Below are 15490 nucleotides of genomic sequence, written 5' to 3'. Positions count from 1 at the left end.
ATTATCTCATCACCACAACATTTCATTTACTTAAAAACTATTCATAACTTTACCTTTTTTTTTTCTCGTTTTAAGATGGACATGCTTATGTTACGATGATTGTTTCACAAACTTAGTGGCTTTGTTTCAAAAGAATTCCTTCTCGTGGAATAAACCTCTGGATTATCACATGGCCAGCTTCTGTCTTTTTAAATATGTCCATTTTCTCTGTCCAAAATTCCATTTCAAAAAAGCCAAATAATAATAATAAATAAATAAAAACAGGTAGCCTTACCCTTACACGTTCTTTACACCAAAGAATAATTAAGTCGTAAAGCCAGCCAATTTAATTCTGTATTTTTCAACAACTACATAACATATCACCTAATTATCATTTATTTTATTATAAGCCTTTCTCTTTTCTTTTCTTTTTTTTTTCTTTATTAACCAATTAATTACATTAAAACTTTACTATATCCCCTAATATTATCTCCAACTCTACAACTTACATCTAATCAAAATAGTTGCAATATTATTGATAATCAAATTCAAAAATCCAAAAATTCAAAAAAAAAAAAAAAAAAGAGAGAAAATCAAATTCTTACCCACAATTCAATCATCAGACTTAATTCCATTTACAAAAAATATTCTAAGTATTTAAACAAAAAAAAAAATGTTACCAAAGTTTAGAGAAAAAAAAAGTATATAATCGGAGATGACGAAAATTTAATTTCGGGAAAAGAAAAATACAAAAAAAAAAAGTAATAATAATAAAATAAAATAAAACCGGAGACCTTTTTTTCTTCTTCTTGTTCATCGTGTTCTTGTCGTTCTTCCATTTTTCTTTTAGATCGTCCATTTCCAGATCTTTATTCTAAGATCAACCTTACATTTTGCACCGGAAGTTGAGGCGGTGGCCGGAGATTTACCGGTTGGAACGTTTACAGAAATTCCATCACAAGTAACTCTAATTCCGATTTTAGGGGTTTTAAGTGCTCCCATCTTCAGTTTCACCTTCGTATCGAGCTGAATCTGTAATGGCAAACCTTTCTTGCTTTTCATACTACTCTTCAAGGTACTTTCCGACGAACTATCCAGTTGTTGCCCTTTACTGATAATCGAGGTTTTCAATAGCGTCGTGTTTTTCGTTTCGTGCACGAACCCAGGCAATACTCCATGTCCGATATCTATTTCGTTTGAGAATATTGAAATCGAGACTGGATTGTAAGTGAACACGAGCTTTTTGTTAGGGTTTCTAGCGGAAACGTTGAGATCGAACTTGGAATTGAGGAGTGAAGAGGAAGTGATGTTGAACTGAGAGAGTTTCACGGCTGAGACGGAGAAAGACGGTCGGTGAGGGCGGTAGATGAGGTAAACGACCGCGGAAGCAATGGCGAGGAGGAAGATTAGGAGGATGATAGTGAGGGATAACCAAAGGCAAGCGGAGCAGCAGCAACTACGGCTGTGGCGACGGCGGTGGTGTGGTTGAGGACGGTAGGCAGGGCGAGTGGCGCCGTAGAGTTGAGACTTGGTGGGGGGAAATGGAGCGGCCTTGGGAGGGGCCGGAGCGGCGTTGGCGGCAGCGGCAGCGGCGGCGGCGTTGGGGTGGACTCTGTCCGTCATTGGGGGAGGAGAAGGAGGGAATTTTGGAAATGACTTTTTTTGTTTTTTAATTTATTTCAGTGAAATGAGAAAATGGGAATTTAAAGAAAGGGGTTTTTAAGAAAAGGGGAAGTTTGTGGGCCTTTTTAACAAATTTTAGAGAGAGAAACTTAGGGGCTGATTGTAATTTGGTGAGAAAAAAGTGGGTGTATTTGGAACTCTAAAAAAAAATAAAATTCTTCCTTTCATATCACATGTATGTTTATTTACTTACTTGTTAAAATTAATTCTATTTTTAAATAAGTAAACCATCTTAAAAGTTCAATTTTGTCCAATTTTGTGAGCGTTTTATACATTAATTGGTTTCTTTTTCTTTTCTTTTCTTTTTTTTTAACTTATTGTTGTTATTATGTAAAAAAATACTTGATGTTGGCTCTAAGTTTTGTTTATTTGTGAACTTTTCGCATAATTTATTACAAATTTTTGTTTCTATATTTGTCTATTTATTTTTTTCTAATATTCTAACCAATTATCAAAAGTAAAAATAAATCGAAATATTTAACAATCTAATTTATTAATTACTGTCTATCTACAAACTCGTAACATTTTGTTATTTGAAAATATTTTCAACAATTAAATTTAGGTGTGTAATGGTTCATTAGAGTCAATGTTTTAACCAAATCGATTATGGTTGATTTAGTAAATGTTCAAATCGATCTTGATTGTTGAGAAGTAAAAGTCAACGAATATCAACACGACCAACCAATTTTGGTTCAATCAATCGACTAGATTTTTCGATCTATCATATTCACTCCTTGTTTAAGTATCACCTTTTAAATTTAACTTAATTTAAAAATAATGAAAGTAATTTGTTTAAATAGGGAGAATAATAATAACAATAATTGTTTTGGTTTTGTTTTGTTTTTAGTAAGAAGTAACTTTTATACGGAGTGATTTTGGTTAAAAGGTTGCTGTCGGCTTACAAATTCAACCTTCCTTCATCCAATTATTCCCTTCCCACCTTCTCTCCTTTTCTTCTTTTTTTTTTTTAGGTTTAATTAAAAGAAATTACATTTAAACATTTTTTTTCGTTAAATTTCACAAGTGGAACATATAGTATAAGAATTTAAACATCTAGTTTCGTAGAAACAGTTCACCCTCTATGGTTGACAATTTAGATAATATTTAAATCTACTAACCTTTTAAAATACATGCTATGAAAATTAATATTTTTATTATTAACTAAATCAATTATATATTTATCTATTTATCTATCTCTTCCATATTTCTTCGTCTATTCTTCTGAATTTTCTTTCTTATATTTTTAAATGATTTATTTTTCTGTTTAAATCTCATATTTCACTTTTACCATTTTCGCCCAGATTTTTTTAAGCTACTTCGTCTTCTTCGTATTTGAGAATATTAATATTGTTTAAATATCATTTTGACATGATCTTAATGCTCGTTTAACATGGTCAACACAATTATTTCAATTTGAAGCCCTTTTGATCCCATCATTTTAAAAGAACTACATGATCATGTTGATATTATCTAAATGACCGTTTACAAAAGTCAACACGATCATTAGATTTAAAGCTTTTAACGATCATTTACATTAAACAACACGATCGTTTACCATAATCAATACAATTGTTTGTCATGGTTAGCACGATCATTAAGCATAGTCAACACGATCGTTAAATTTGAAGCCTTTTTTTCATCGTTAAAAAAGAAACCACACGATCTTGTATCATTATTGTAGTATACACGATCGTTTGTCATAGTTGATTAATCACGTGTTGATTGATAAAATATTTACACCATGTATATAATTGTGAAAACGGAAAAACCCCTATTATTAAACCTCATGGAAGGATAATATAACAAATAACCTACATTTTGTTTTTTGACATTTTTTTTTGTGGGATATGTTTGGTGGTAGTTTTTCTTTTATTTAATTTCTCGTTCTTGCTTTTTTTATCATTATTATTATTAGAATATTTGTAACAAAAATATGTTTGTTATTATTTTTTTTCTTTATTGTTCGTTGTAAAATTCTAATTTAAAAAGTAAAGTTCATTTCTTGAGAAGCATTGAAATAATTAATGACGTCATTATTTAGTATTGTTTTTATACTTATAAGTAGCAATTATAAAATAAAACTATATATATTTGTTCTTTTAGTAGAAAATCGTAGGAAGTTATTTTTTCCTTAAATTTTCTAAATAAATCTTTTAGAGTTTCATTAGAGGATTCAATAATGAGCCAAAGATGGTTAATTATCATAATGGTAGAAAAAGAAAAATGGATAAATATTGAGAGGGTGAGAGTTGGATTTAAGTATTGGGAATGGAAACCATAGAAATTGAAAGTCAACCAAACAATGATGGTTCCACCTCACCTCCTCACACCCTCGTTAACCAAAACACGTGTCACATATAACACTCAATTTCCAAATATACCCTTTCAATTTTATGTCACTCTTTCATCCCTTGTTTTCTATCAATCCAAACTATAACCTAAGAGTTGATAATTTTTTTCTCAATTATGTCGTCTCTCCTTTATTTATCTTTTACAATGAAACTAAACGTACCATTGTAAAATGTTATAATTTTATGTTAGTATGTATGCATATTCTTCTCGTTCATATACAAATGTATAACTAAAGTTTCATTGAACGGTGTTGATTTCGTTTTTAGTTATTTATTATTATACTTTTTTTTCTTAATCAATTATGTCTTTTTTTTTTTTTGTTTTATTTGATAATCATTTGACAAATGCAGTGATAATTGTTTCAAATAGAAAAACTACCAAAAAAATATTTATAAATATAACTAGATATGATTAATAAATTAAAAATTTATAAGAAAATAAATACAAAAGAGATGAAGGGTAAAATTAAAATATAGATTCATATTCACTATCAAAAGTAGTCATTATGAAATAATTAAATTTTGTATATCCTATGGTAATTCTAAAAGTTTACTTTAATTGGTTTGACTTCGTCAAATGGGAATTAGGTTCCCCTTCTCTATTCTTCTTTTTCATTATATAATTCATTTCAACCTCCATTTGTCATCAAGTGAATTAGGTCATACTCAATTATAATCACACATATATTTTAACTTTTCTCCTTTCCTTTTTTTCTTTTCTTAAGAAATAATTGTTTATGACTATTTGATTGAGTTGACTCACTTTTTCAATTGCAACTCTCTTAGCCTAATAAATGGGGTGGAGTTTAATGTTTTTGTTTACGATACTAAACAATTGGTCCAATTGTATTTCCAATAATGAAATATCTTTTATTGGAGTTTTAACTAAATAATAATTAATGTAATTGATGGAGGAACCTCAATCACTCAACTGAAGATTTGAACTTCTTACATGCGGATTTCACGAATTCAAGATATATGAGATGAAGTTATCTTATCATGACGTATTTATTTAGAAAGATATGGCATCGATACAAACATAATTCAATCATGTGTAAGGGTAGATTTTACAAAAAAGAGTGAAAGACAAGATGTTTAAAAAACTTCTAAAGATAATTTAAAAAATGGAAGAAAATGGTTAAGGTAGGAGTCGTTTGGGTCCTATGTATTGTGTAGCCCAAACAACATCCAATAAAATTTTATCATGTGATAAATTTTTTATATATTTTTATCTACTATATATACTATATATAAGAAAATAAAGATTGTATGAGATTAGGTGTAATTTAGGTTACATTTATTGTTGTCCTTGTAAAAATAGATGTTGAACTAACAATTGGTTAAAAAATATTAGTATATTTCCATAAGCCGCAATACCACACTTGACTTTTCATGAGAAATGCAAAAATACTTTTGAAGTAAAATTCTTCTCAACAAACAATAAGGTAAAAAATAATGTGACAGTAACTTAAAATAAAAAATTTAGATCGTTATATCGGTCCACCCCATAATTCTAAGTATTGATTTTTGTTTAAAATTCTAGAAGATTTTAGGTGTGATATTGCAAAATTTAAAAATATAGAGATATTTTTAATAAATTAATGCAAAATTTCAAGCTATTTATTGGAATTTAAAGATTAGAAAGAAATAAATAAAATGTGATATTTGAGATTGAGAAATGTCAAAGACAGCAAACCTAATATTGCCTGTTGGGGTGTTTGTTTCTTTATTTCTTATCTCTCTCCCAATCATTGATATTATTATTTTTAATTAATTGGTCAAATAATTCATACAACTTTAAGTTGTTTCTTTTTAAATATCAATTTTGATTTTTTTCTTTGTAACATTGATCAATAATTTAATTCAAAACTTCAGTAACATATTCATACCAACAACCACTTTATGCGGATCTAAACAAATTAATTAAAGTTTTATCTTATTGAGTAGTGTGTGTTTATTTCCCAAGGTCAATAGCTAATTTTGAATATTCAAATGATATGTATAACATGCAAACATAAATTACATTATAATTTTTCTCCTAATAAAAAATCAACTTGGAATTTTGTTATTCCCTAACTTAAATTTGATAAGAAAAGAAAAAGATACATCGAAGAATTTCTATATTATTCTTGAGTGTTCGAGCTATAGATTTGTATTTACGTTGATACAACATCATAACTATATTTAACTCAAATATATTTATTTATTTTTAATGATATGTGAGGTGAAAATCAAATCTCAATCTCGAGATTGATATATAGTAGAAGTCATGTTCATTTTTAACTAGCTCTTCCCTTACACAGCTGAATCCGTTAGATCGCTTTCGTGAGTTCAATAGGTATCGATCCTATGTTCATGTTACACGATAAGAAAAGGGTGTTTTCTCAATGACTAAAACTGTCGACAAAATAGTTTAAAAAGGTGTTGAAATATCATTTCCTAAGAGTTTGAAAGGCACCATAGGAGTTGGAATAACGCAAACAAAAGTGAAATAAAATTAAAGAGGAGAGTAAAGTTTTGTAAGACCCTTTCTCGAAGCAAGATTAGAAGTTGTTTTTGTCCGGATGTGGTCATTTAAGGGTATCAAGAGATACATGTTTTAAAACTTTACCATGCTAGTTATTGATTCAATGAAATTCTCCTAACACTAATGCATATGGAGTCGAAGAAAGATTTCTTTTTTAATGGCAACAACATAACGTCGTCAAAAAGTTTTATTAATCTCACAACGCCTCATTATATGCATTAGAGAATGATGGTATGTAACTATTCATATAAGTTGCAATTCTAGTCTTAAACTCTAAAATATGTTGCGATTTTAACTATCTAATTAGCGTTTCTTCCGCAGTGTACTTTTACGATATGTGACTATTCATATAGAGTTGCATTGTTTCATGAATGAGCATGTCTTTTCGAAAATAACCATTTTGAAAAAGAGACAACTATTCGAACGGTCACGAATAGTTTATAAATATATCAGAATTCAATTTGTTTTTTAGAACTTTTTTCTAGAATGATTTTTCTCATTACATTTCTCCCTTTTATTCCACAAAACATGGTTCGTTAGATCTTGTGGATGAGATGTTGCTTACATGAGAAAGTCAACCTTTTTTATTCTTAGAGGCAATTACTCATGAAACTCAGACATTAGAATGAGTAAAGTTTTTTTTTAAGAAACAACGTGAATTTATTGAGTTTATATTATATTTGGTATATCAGATTCTATATTTCCTAACTTCTTTGATGAAATTATCTCTATAACAAGTACTATAAATAAGATTTCTTGTGCATCGAATAAGTTATAGAATTAAAATGAAGTTAAGTTACAATATCAAATTGTTAAATTCAGGGAAAATAATTATTTTTGTTTTATTTATGAAATTGAGAAAATAATTAATTTTTTATTGAAATTTATGAAATTGTCAAGTGCTTTCTAATCAAAATGGATGAAATTGAAAGTTTAGACTACAAGTTAATGTTTTTCCTTTTTCTTATTTATATTTATCCTTTTAAGCTGGTCTTTTTAGTTTGAAAAGAATTCAAACATTCTATTACACACAAATTAGAGATGAATATGATAGACCAAAAAATTGAGTCGACAAACTAAATCAAAGGTGATCGTGTCAGTGTCGATTTGGGAAAAACCCAAACCAACATTTCTAAAAAATTTCAAATGCTTTAAATCGATCGTCCTTTATGGTTAGGGTCGATTTAAATATTTTTTAAACTGATCATAGTTTGTTCACTACTGATTTAATGTAAAAATGATTCTGATGGACCAATGCTCATCCTTGAGACAAACCTAAATAATTTCAACACAGTAAAATTTTGAAGATAGTACCTTGGAAAATGATTCACCTTTCCAAGAAAAAGTGACCTATTTTGCTGTCAAGAATACTGCAAGTACGTTATTTTTGACATTACTTACAAAAAGTACATTAAAACAAGTAAAAGATAATGGAATTCCAACCCAATCAGACAGAGATGGAGGATTTTGCATCCCAACCTAACCTGGACCAGATATGTTTTACATTTGTAAGCAAAAATAGGCATGGGGAAAGTTGTAAGAAACTGAACGAGGTTTTGTTTTGTTCTGTGTGGCATTTGTCTGTTTTAATTGTCTTCAATAGAACCACTTTTCGTTCCAAAATCACTTCTCTTTTATATGCCCAATTCCTCAGATAAAAAGAATATCTTTCCTATTTTAGTCTATCAACAAAAGCCTTTTCCCACTGTTCCACTAAGCCTCCAAAAAAGTCCCCTCTGTCTCTTTTCATTTGCCTTGCTTAGTATACACCTCAACAGTCTCTCGCCAAATCTTCTAAAATAATATATGTGTGTGTATGTTTTATGATACGATAATGGATGAGATTTATCTAGATGGGATAAATCTTTCTACTCCACAGTTCGTTTAAGGAAATGGGTAAAAATAATGGTAAATTGGTTCAAACATGCAATGTCCTAGAAGTTAAAGGATTTGAAAGAAGAAACAAAAATGATAATATAGCTAGAAGCAGGCCTGGAATGTTTAGAAGTTCATATGGGATAAAACTTTATATGCATCGCCCAGACCAAGCAAGCCAAAATCCTACAATTTAACTACTTAGATAGATGGGAGGAAGAGATGACATAATTACATTTTCACAACCAAAACTCGAAACATGCCCATTGCGATAGCTACCATGCCAGAGCTCGGATATACCCTATATACCAGCAGTCTTTCCCAGTCTATCCTTCAAAATCTTCAGCCCCATGTACCTGCAGCATAAGATCATTCCAGAATAAAGCAAATTAAATTCCAAAATTCATGGTGTACGTATAACTTTGGTTCTTATAAATTTTTGCTGAGACCAATAGAAAACTATACTCTAAATTTCGAATGAGTCCATGAACTGATTTTTATCCTTACCTTCCCATCATCATGACGGTGGCTTGAGGATTGGTTCCAGGAGATTCATTAAAGGTTGATCCATCAACAACACGGAGACGCGAAACACCGAGAACCTTGAGTTCAGGGCTCACTACCTTGCCGACATGGCATCCTCCATGGTAATGCCAAATTGTGATCACCGTATCTCTGCAGAACTGCTCCAAAGACTTGGTGTCATTGGTATGCTTAGGAATGAGATTAACGTTGGCCTTCACAGTTGCATTAAGTAACTTCTCAATGGTTTCACCAGTATTTTTTGTGTACTCTCTGAAGTGTTTTGACTGCACAATTTTTGCTGCCGTGCGAATGCCATCAATGCACCGGTGAAGATCGTATGGGTGATTGAAGTAGTTGAAGGTCACAGATGGGTTGTCGTCAACGTTGGTGTTAGCCAACGTAAGTTGCCCTGTCGATAGAGGATTGGCAATTTTTTCAAGAATGAAACCGCCCTGGAATGCCTCCTGAGGTAAATCACGCTTCCTTGTGATGTAAGCTTGGACGGCCTCCCAGGTTCTTTGCTTTGGGGGAATGGTAGATAGTTGCCCAATCTGGTTGCACAACAAATGCAGATGATCATACACCCAATACAAATTAGTTGCTAACTTTCTCATCAAGTAATTCTAAGAGTCCATGGCAAATATATCATTGATTTCATGACTTAAATAGCTTGTTTCATGTGCCTACCAAGACTATGGTTTGAAAAGATTACAATATTTTCATTTATTTCTCTGAGTTCCTTATGCTTTTGACATTGTGTTATTTCAAATATGTGACAAATCATGGCTGTTAACACTCAATATACGAATTTTTTGTTCAATGACTAGAAAATAAAAACTCCTTTTTATCATAAATGATGAAATCAGAAATCTAATGCTTATAAGAAAGGTAGCTTACTTCAGCTGACATCATCCCGTGATTGCATCGAATGCTATCTGAAGACTGCCCAAAACCGCTGCTAGATTCAATGTAAACACCAAACTTAGTAATCCCAACGGTCTGTATAAGAGATTTCTTGATAGGCTTGTTGGTGGGAACAAAGACAGTGTTCATAGGGTTATCAGCCATGCCTTTCCCAACAAACTCATTATCAAGCACTACAGATATGTTCAACTTTTCAAGGTCTGCTCTTGGCCCAATTCCACTCAGCAGCAACATTTGAGGTGACCCAAGTGCTCCGGAAGATAAGATAACCTCACTCTGCCGCCTGTTTCTTAGAACTGCTTGATGTCTATTCCCATTTTCATCCTTAAAGATTACTCCCACTGCCTTTGGTTGCTTCCCTGCAAAAGTCATTCCCCCATTCATTTCCAATTTGATGTCATTTTGTTTACTATTTCAAATATTTATTAACATAGTTTCTTGCCAACTCTGCCCCACGACATTCCTTTTTTTTTTTTTTTTTCTCTTAGAATTAAACCAAAACTACATAGTTCCTTTCTAGTTCAATCTCTACAACTTTCAGTTTCAGCATTAAGTAGTTCTTATAAATGAAAATATTTCTTATAAATGAAAATATTTCTAAGAATTTCGATCAGTTACATGTCTAATAGGTCCATATTGTCAACTCTAATAGTAACATGAATAACCGACGATATTATTTAAGCATTAAGTGGTAGGATTCATAAAGTTGACTGCAAGCATCTATTAGACCTCAAATGGAAAGTTCAAAAAGCTAGAACCAAACATAGACTACAATAGCGACATGCATACTACAAAATATAATAACCAAGGAAGGACTATTGTGATAAAAATTTCTGGGGCAAACCATTTAACTCAACGTCTCAACCAATCAATACAAAGTAAATGAGCGCAAAAGCAGTTAAGATTGCAAACATAGGATTCCCATCCCATTGAAGTACATTGTTTATAGGAATTTTGAGAAACAGTTTGTGTGCACAGTGACTCAACATACCTGTAGTATCAAATACAATATTCTGGACAGTGGCATGAACCAAGACGGTGAGCTTGTGGGGGTCGGCGGTGGCCAAAAGTTCGGCAGCAGTGTGACGGCGGCCGAAGCGGTCGAAGATGGTGCCGCCAAATTTGGTGCCGTAAATATGATCGTAGGTGAAGCCATTGAAAGGGGAGATGCCAACATCCAAAAGACTGTCTCTGAAAGCTCTCTGCCATGGGGTGAGCTTAGGGCGATGAACAATCTGCTTCTCTATCCATGGGTATGATTCATTAACTAGCACGGCATCCCAACCCACTTTCTCTATGAACCTGAAACCACACCGTTGTTAGTTACCGTTAGCCATTGCTTCGTTCCTCCATTTTGTAGATTTATTTAAAAGTTGAATTAATAAAATTAAGTATCAATCAGAATAGATTAGATGATGCCATCAACCATTTTCAAATCTAAATTCATTCACTTAAAAATGTGTTCACATTTTTCATAACTTAAGTCATTGACTTGTACCCAAAAGTGAAAAATTAGAAATTACTTTGGATAAGGTTTATAATTTTATCTATTGATTAAATTCCTAAACTTTCAAATCAATTTAGAATATTTTGTTATAATTATATTTGAAAATAATTAAAGCTGTATCCATCCAAGTTTTGTTTAAAATTTTATTATATTTTATAAATATTTTATCATTTGTCAATTTTTTAGAGTTTCCCTTCTATTTATCTAATTTTTTTCAAAATAATCCCTTTTCCCTATTTTTTTTTTTCAAAAGTACATTATTTCAATAAACCCGTTTTTAAGCCACAATTTTACGTAACTTTTTCTAATTATATTTCTACAGAAAATGAGAAGTTGACACATTTGAATTTTCATTTGGTTGCAACCACAGTTACACAAAATCAAAAACGTGAAACCCAATTGGACCAAAATAATTTCCATATAATTTCTGCCTATTAATACTCATTATATATATATATATATATATATATATATATATATATATATATATATATATATATATATATATATAAATCTACGTCAAAAGTATTTTTCAATAATTTTATGTGTTGTAAGTTCATAATACACAAATGCCTCACCTAACTCTCTTTTATGACCTACTACTATGAGAGAATATTAAATTGGAGAGAGAGACTGCCCATTTAATTTAATTAATACATTAAGAAGGGGGGAGTTTTTTTTGAAAAAGGATACTTCACTCCTGCTTCATTTATAAAATAAAAACGATTAGTATAAGAAGCGAAAAAAGGGCTAGAGAAAAGCCCTACTTTACAAAGGCTGAAATGTTTAAAGCTATGGAACAACAATCATAATTAGAAAATAATTTAGATTTGCAGCTCCATAAACCGGTTTGAGCGAGAATATCTTCCCAAAGGTCTTGAAATTCTTTTTTCTGTTGCTTGAAGATTCTATTATTTCTCTCCAACCATATCTTCCAAAGGGGGAGTTGGAAATCTTAAATGTTCTTAATTTATTGTACTATATATATATATATATATATATATATATCATTCGAATTAATGTGTGACCTTGCTTGTGGTCACTATTATTCACTTTTGTGTCAAATTTTCGATTTACTATTGTTCTATTTTAATTTTGTGTCCCCTCAACTTTGTCCTTCATATAGAGCTCTAAATACCAATACAATCTTATTTTTCCATATAGCTAGGCATATTATGAAAATATGGATATGAAATGCATGCGTTTAAACTAATTAATATAAGATTTACGTTGAAGTTATAATTTCATGTATTTTATTGAGGTTCTCAATAGCTAGGGTCCATACTACAATATAAATTTTTTGTCTAACTTATCTAATAGATACACCCTTCAATACTTTTACTTTTTCATAATTTTGCTATTGACCTAGAGGTTGAATCAACATTTTCTTTTTATGTATCTAATTTAAATATAATCTAAATAATAAACATGTTAGCTACTCTAAAAGTGTAAACACGCTTCTTTAATATTTCGTAAAAAATTCAATCATTACGATGCAATAAATGTAAAAGATTTAATTATCTCAAACCTTTCACTTTTTTAATTTCATTCTATCTTTATATAAAAGGGGAAATCTAACTCTATCCCAACTAAATGTTTCGGGTAATTATTAGTAACAATGGTGGGTCTGCTTTGTTTATTATAATCTTAGTAATCATTCAACAACAATAACCAAACAAAGAAAAATCCATATACAGATTCATTAAATAAGTTCATGAAAATTACATATGGATATTAAATTATCTAAACCTAACTTAAGCAATTAAAATAAACGAGATAAATTCAAAAATAACGTTAATGTAAACTTAATTTAAATGATCAAAAGAAACCAGAGATATCGTTGCTGTACTAAAAGAAATATAGACAAAATTTACTACTTCTTTTACTTATGATGTGAACACCTATAGAACAAGCTAGCCTAATCAGTGTAGCATATTTTTAGAACTTTTGTTTACAATCAATATTCTTTAACCATTTTTTCTTCTTTCAATTTGGCCTTTTAACACAAATATATATATATAAAAGAAACATAGATTTTAATACTTCTTTAATGTATATGCTTATTTATTATTTTATATATATATATATATATATATATATAAGAGACAGATTGTAATACTTTTTTAATGTGTATGCTTATTTATTATATATATATATATATAAGAAACATATAGATTGTAATACTTTTTAATGTGTTGCTTATTTATTTTATATACATTAACACCTAAAACAAAATTAAGACTTGTCAGATACCAAAACACTTCAAAGTAGACACAAATTTACCTCTCCACCGTCTTTCAAACAAATTTTAAAATGATTAAAATTACTTTTGTCATATTTAAAATCACTTAAAAATATTTTGTCAATCGTTCAAACTTAATTCACTATTTAATTTTATACTTTGAAACACAATTTTCATACTACTAAACTTGATTTTGAATTATTAAAACCATTTTTAACTGGTTCTAAAAATGACAATAATGATTTTAATTGTTTCATAATCACTTTGAAAGTTGCTAATCAAGTTTTTATCAAAATGGTACAAAATATAAAAAAATTATTTTAAACGACAGAACTGTTGAAAATATTTACAAATTAACAAAATATCACCATCTATCCACGATAGGCTACAATAGACACAAATAAACACATACAATAAGTAAATGTATAATATTTTGCTATATGTAAAAATATTTTATTTCATTTTACTATATTTGAAACCCATCGTAAAATAAATAAAAACCAAATGTTATTTGTAAGGATGTGGTTTTACCTTGAGCTTGCTCTTGTGTAGAAACCAGCATTGATACAAGTGCCTCCACCCAAAACCCTAGCTCTAGCATTGAGAACTCCATCAGTGGAAATGAAGGCTTGTGAGGCTGAAGTTGGTGAAAGATCTGCCAAAGCTATATGAAAGTTATCCAAAAATGACACATTTGAATTAGCAAAAGGGACTCCTCCTCTTTCTAGTAATAACACATTGAAGTTTTTGGACAACGTGGCTGCCAATGGACATCCTGCTGTTCCTCCCCCTACAATTATATAGTCGTAAACATTCTCCCCGTGCCTCGATGAGTACGTCGACGATGACAAAGATGAGAATGAACTCGCCCGTTTGATAAATGGGTATCGGAATTCGGAATATGATTTTGCCCCTACAAATCCAAAATGTGACATTAATAAGTAAAGCCCTCTTTTTCTTCGAAGGAAAAAAGAAAATAGAATTAGTTTTATATATATATATATGTTACCTTGAGAAGAATGTGAAAGGAGAATGAAAGAGAGGCAAAGAAGGAGAAAGGGAATATGGAGTTTGTGTGTACCAACAAAAGCCATTGGGGAAGGAAGAGGAAAGACAGAGAGTTTTTTTTTTTTCTTTTCTTTTTTTTTATGTATATATAAAATTTTCTATGGCAGCTGAAAGATTAGGTTTTTGGTCTCTTCATGTGTATATATACAAAAGAAAATAAACTCCTCCCTGGAATTCCAACTTGATTTTTGTGGCAAAAAGGATTGCCACGTAGGATTAGGGCTACATAGGCTTTTTAACGTAAATATTTGTCAGAAATAACTCTAAAATGATAGTTTGGCCAACCAATTTTATAATTTGCTTGTAAACAATTCAACTTCGGTATACATTGTTTAAGTTTGCATTATCTATTTAAATTTTATCTACAACACTATATCTATTCTACATATTCATAGAGTAAACTTATATATCTTTTTCTTTACTTTTTGCATTTGTTAAGTAACTCAATCTTTCATTTCTTTTCTCTATTTTTGACATATTTATCGAAGAACTATGTCTTATAACTTTACGTCCAAAACGCAAACTTAGTTACTCCATACTTATTAACTCCACTAAGTGAGTCAAACTATCCCAACATGAAGAAAATAGTTTTTCTTAACCTTTTCAATTGAGATTCACCCCAAATTTGAATAAAAATTTAACTTTTTTTTCATCGTACATCCAAACTTTTTTTGTTTTACAAGATGATGTATATGGAATATAAACCTATGTTATAGAAATAAGGTAGTGTAAAAGTATTTATTAGTAAAAGTTTAGACTTTTTAATTACCTTTTAAAAGTTAATTTTTTTTAATACAATTAATAATTGT

General features: G+C 30.1%; 2 protein-coding genes across 2 annotated transcripts; both read right to left on the bottom strand.

Moving 5' to 3' along the window:
- Positions 1–567: 567 nt before the first annotated feature.
- LOC103490023 (NDR1/HIN1-like protein 13) lies at positions 568–1772 on the bottom strand. The gene has a single exon (XM_008449387.3). It carries the CDS (start codon positions 1600–1602, stop codon positions 826–828), a length of 777 nt encoding a protein of 258 aa, XP_008447609.2. The 5' UTR covers positions 1603–1772; the 3' UTR covers positions 568–825.
- Positions 1773–8498: 6726 nt separating this feature from the next.
- Positions 8499–14819, bottom strand: LOC103490022 (protein HOTHEAD-like). The gene is made up of 6 exons (XM_008449385.3): positions 14623–14819; positions 14145–14526; positions 10856–11166; positions 9838–10223; positions 8923–9491; positions 8499–8771 (listed from the first exon to the last, which is right to left on the bottom strand). Exons 1-6 carry the CDS (start codon positions 14705–14707, stop codon positions 8717–8719), a joined length of 1788 nt encoding a protein of 595 aa, XP_008447607.2. The 5' UTR covers positions 14708–14819; the 3' UTR covers positions 8499–8716.
- Between the last annotated feature and the right edge of the window lie 671 nt (positions 14820–15490).

Source organism: Cucumis melo, chromosome 4 (genome assembly GCF_025177605.1).
Source record: "Cucumis melo cultivar AY chromosome 4, USDA_Cmelo_AY_1.0, whole genome shotgun sequence".
In the NCBI taxonomy this organism is placed as follows: domain Eukaryota; kingdom Viridiplantae; phylum Streptophyta; class Magnoliopsida; order Cucurbitales; family Cucurbitaceae; genus Cucumis; species Cucumis melo.
The sequence above is the reverse complement of the archived record's forward strand: the minus strand, read 5'-3'. Positions and strand labels throughout refer to the sequence as shown.

Coding starts and splice junctions, on each gene's coding strand:
- LOC103490023 (XM_008449387.3), bottom strand. CDS start 1,602: ATGACGGACAGAGTCCACCCCAACGCCGCCGCCGCTGCCGCTGCCGCC.
- LOC103490022 (XM_008449385.3), bottom strand. CDS start 14,707: ATGGCTTTTGTTGGTACACACAAACTCCATATTCCCTTTCTCCTTCTT. Junction 14,527..14,622: donor CCTTTCACATTCTTCTCAAG/GTAACATATATA, acceptor TTGGATTTGTAG/GGGCAAAATCATATTCCGAA. Junction 11,167..14,144: donor TACACAAGAGCAAGCTCAAG/GTAAAACCACAT, acceptor GTGTGGTTTCAG/GTTCATAGAGAAAGTGGGTT.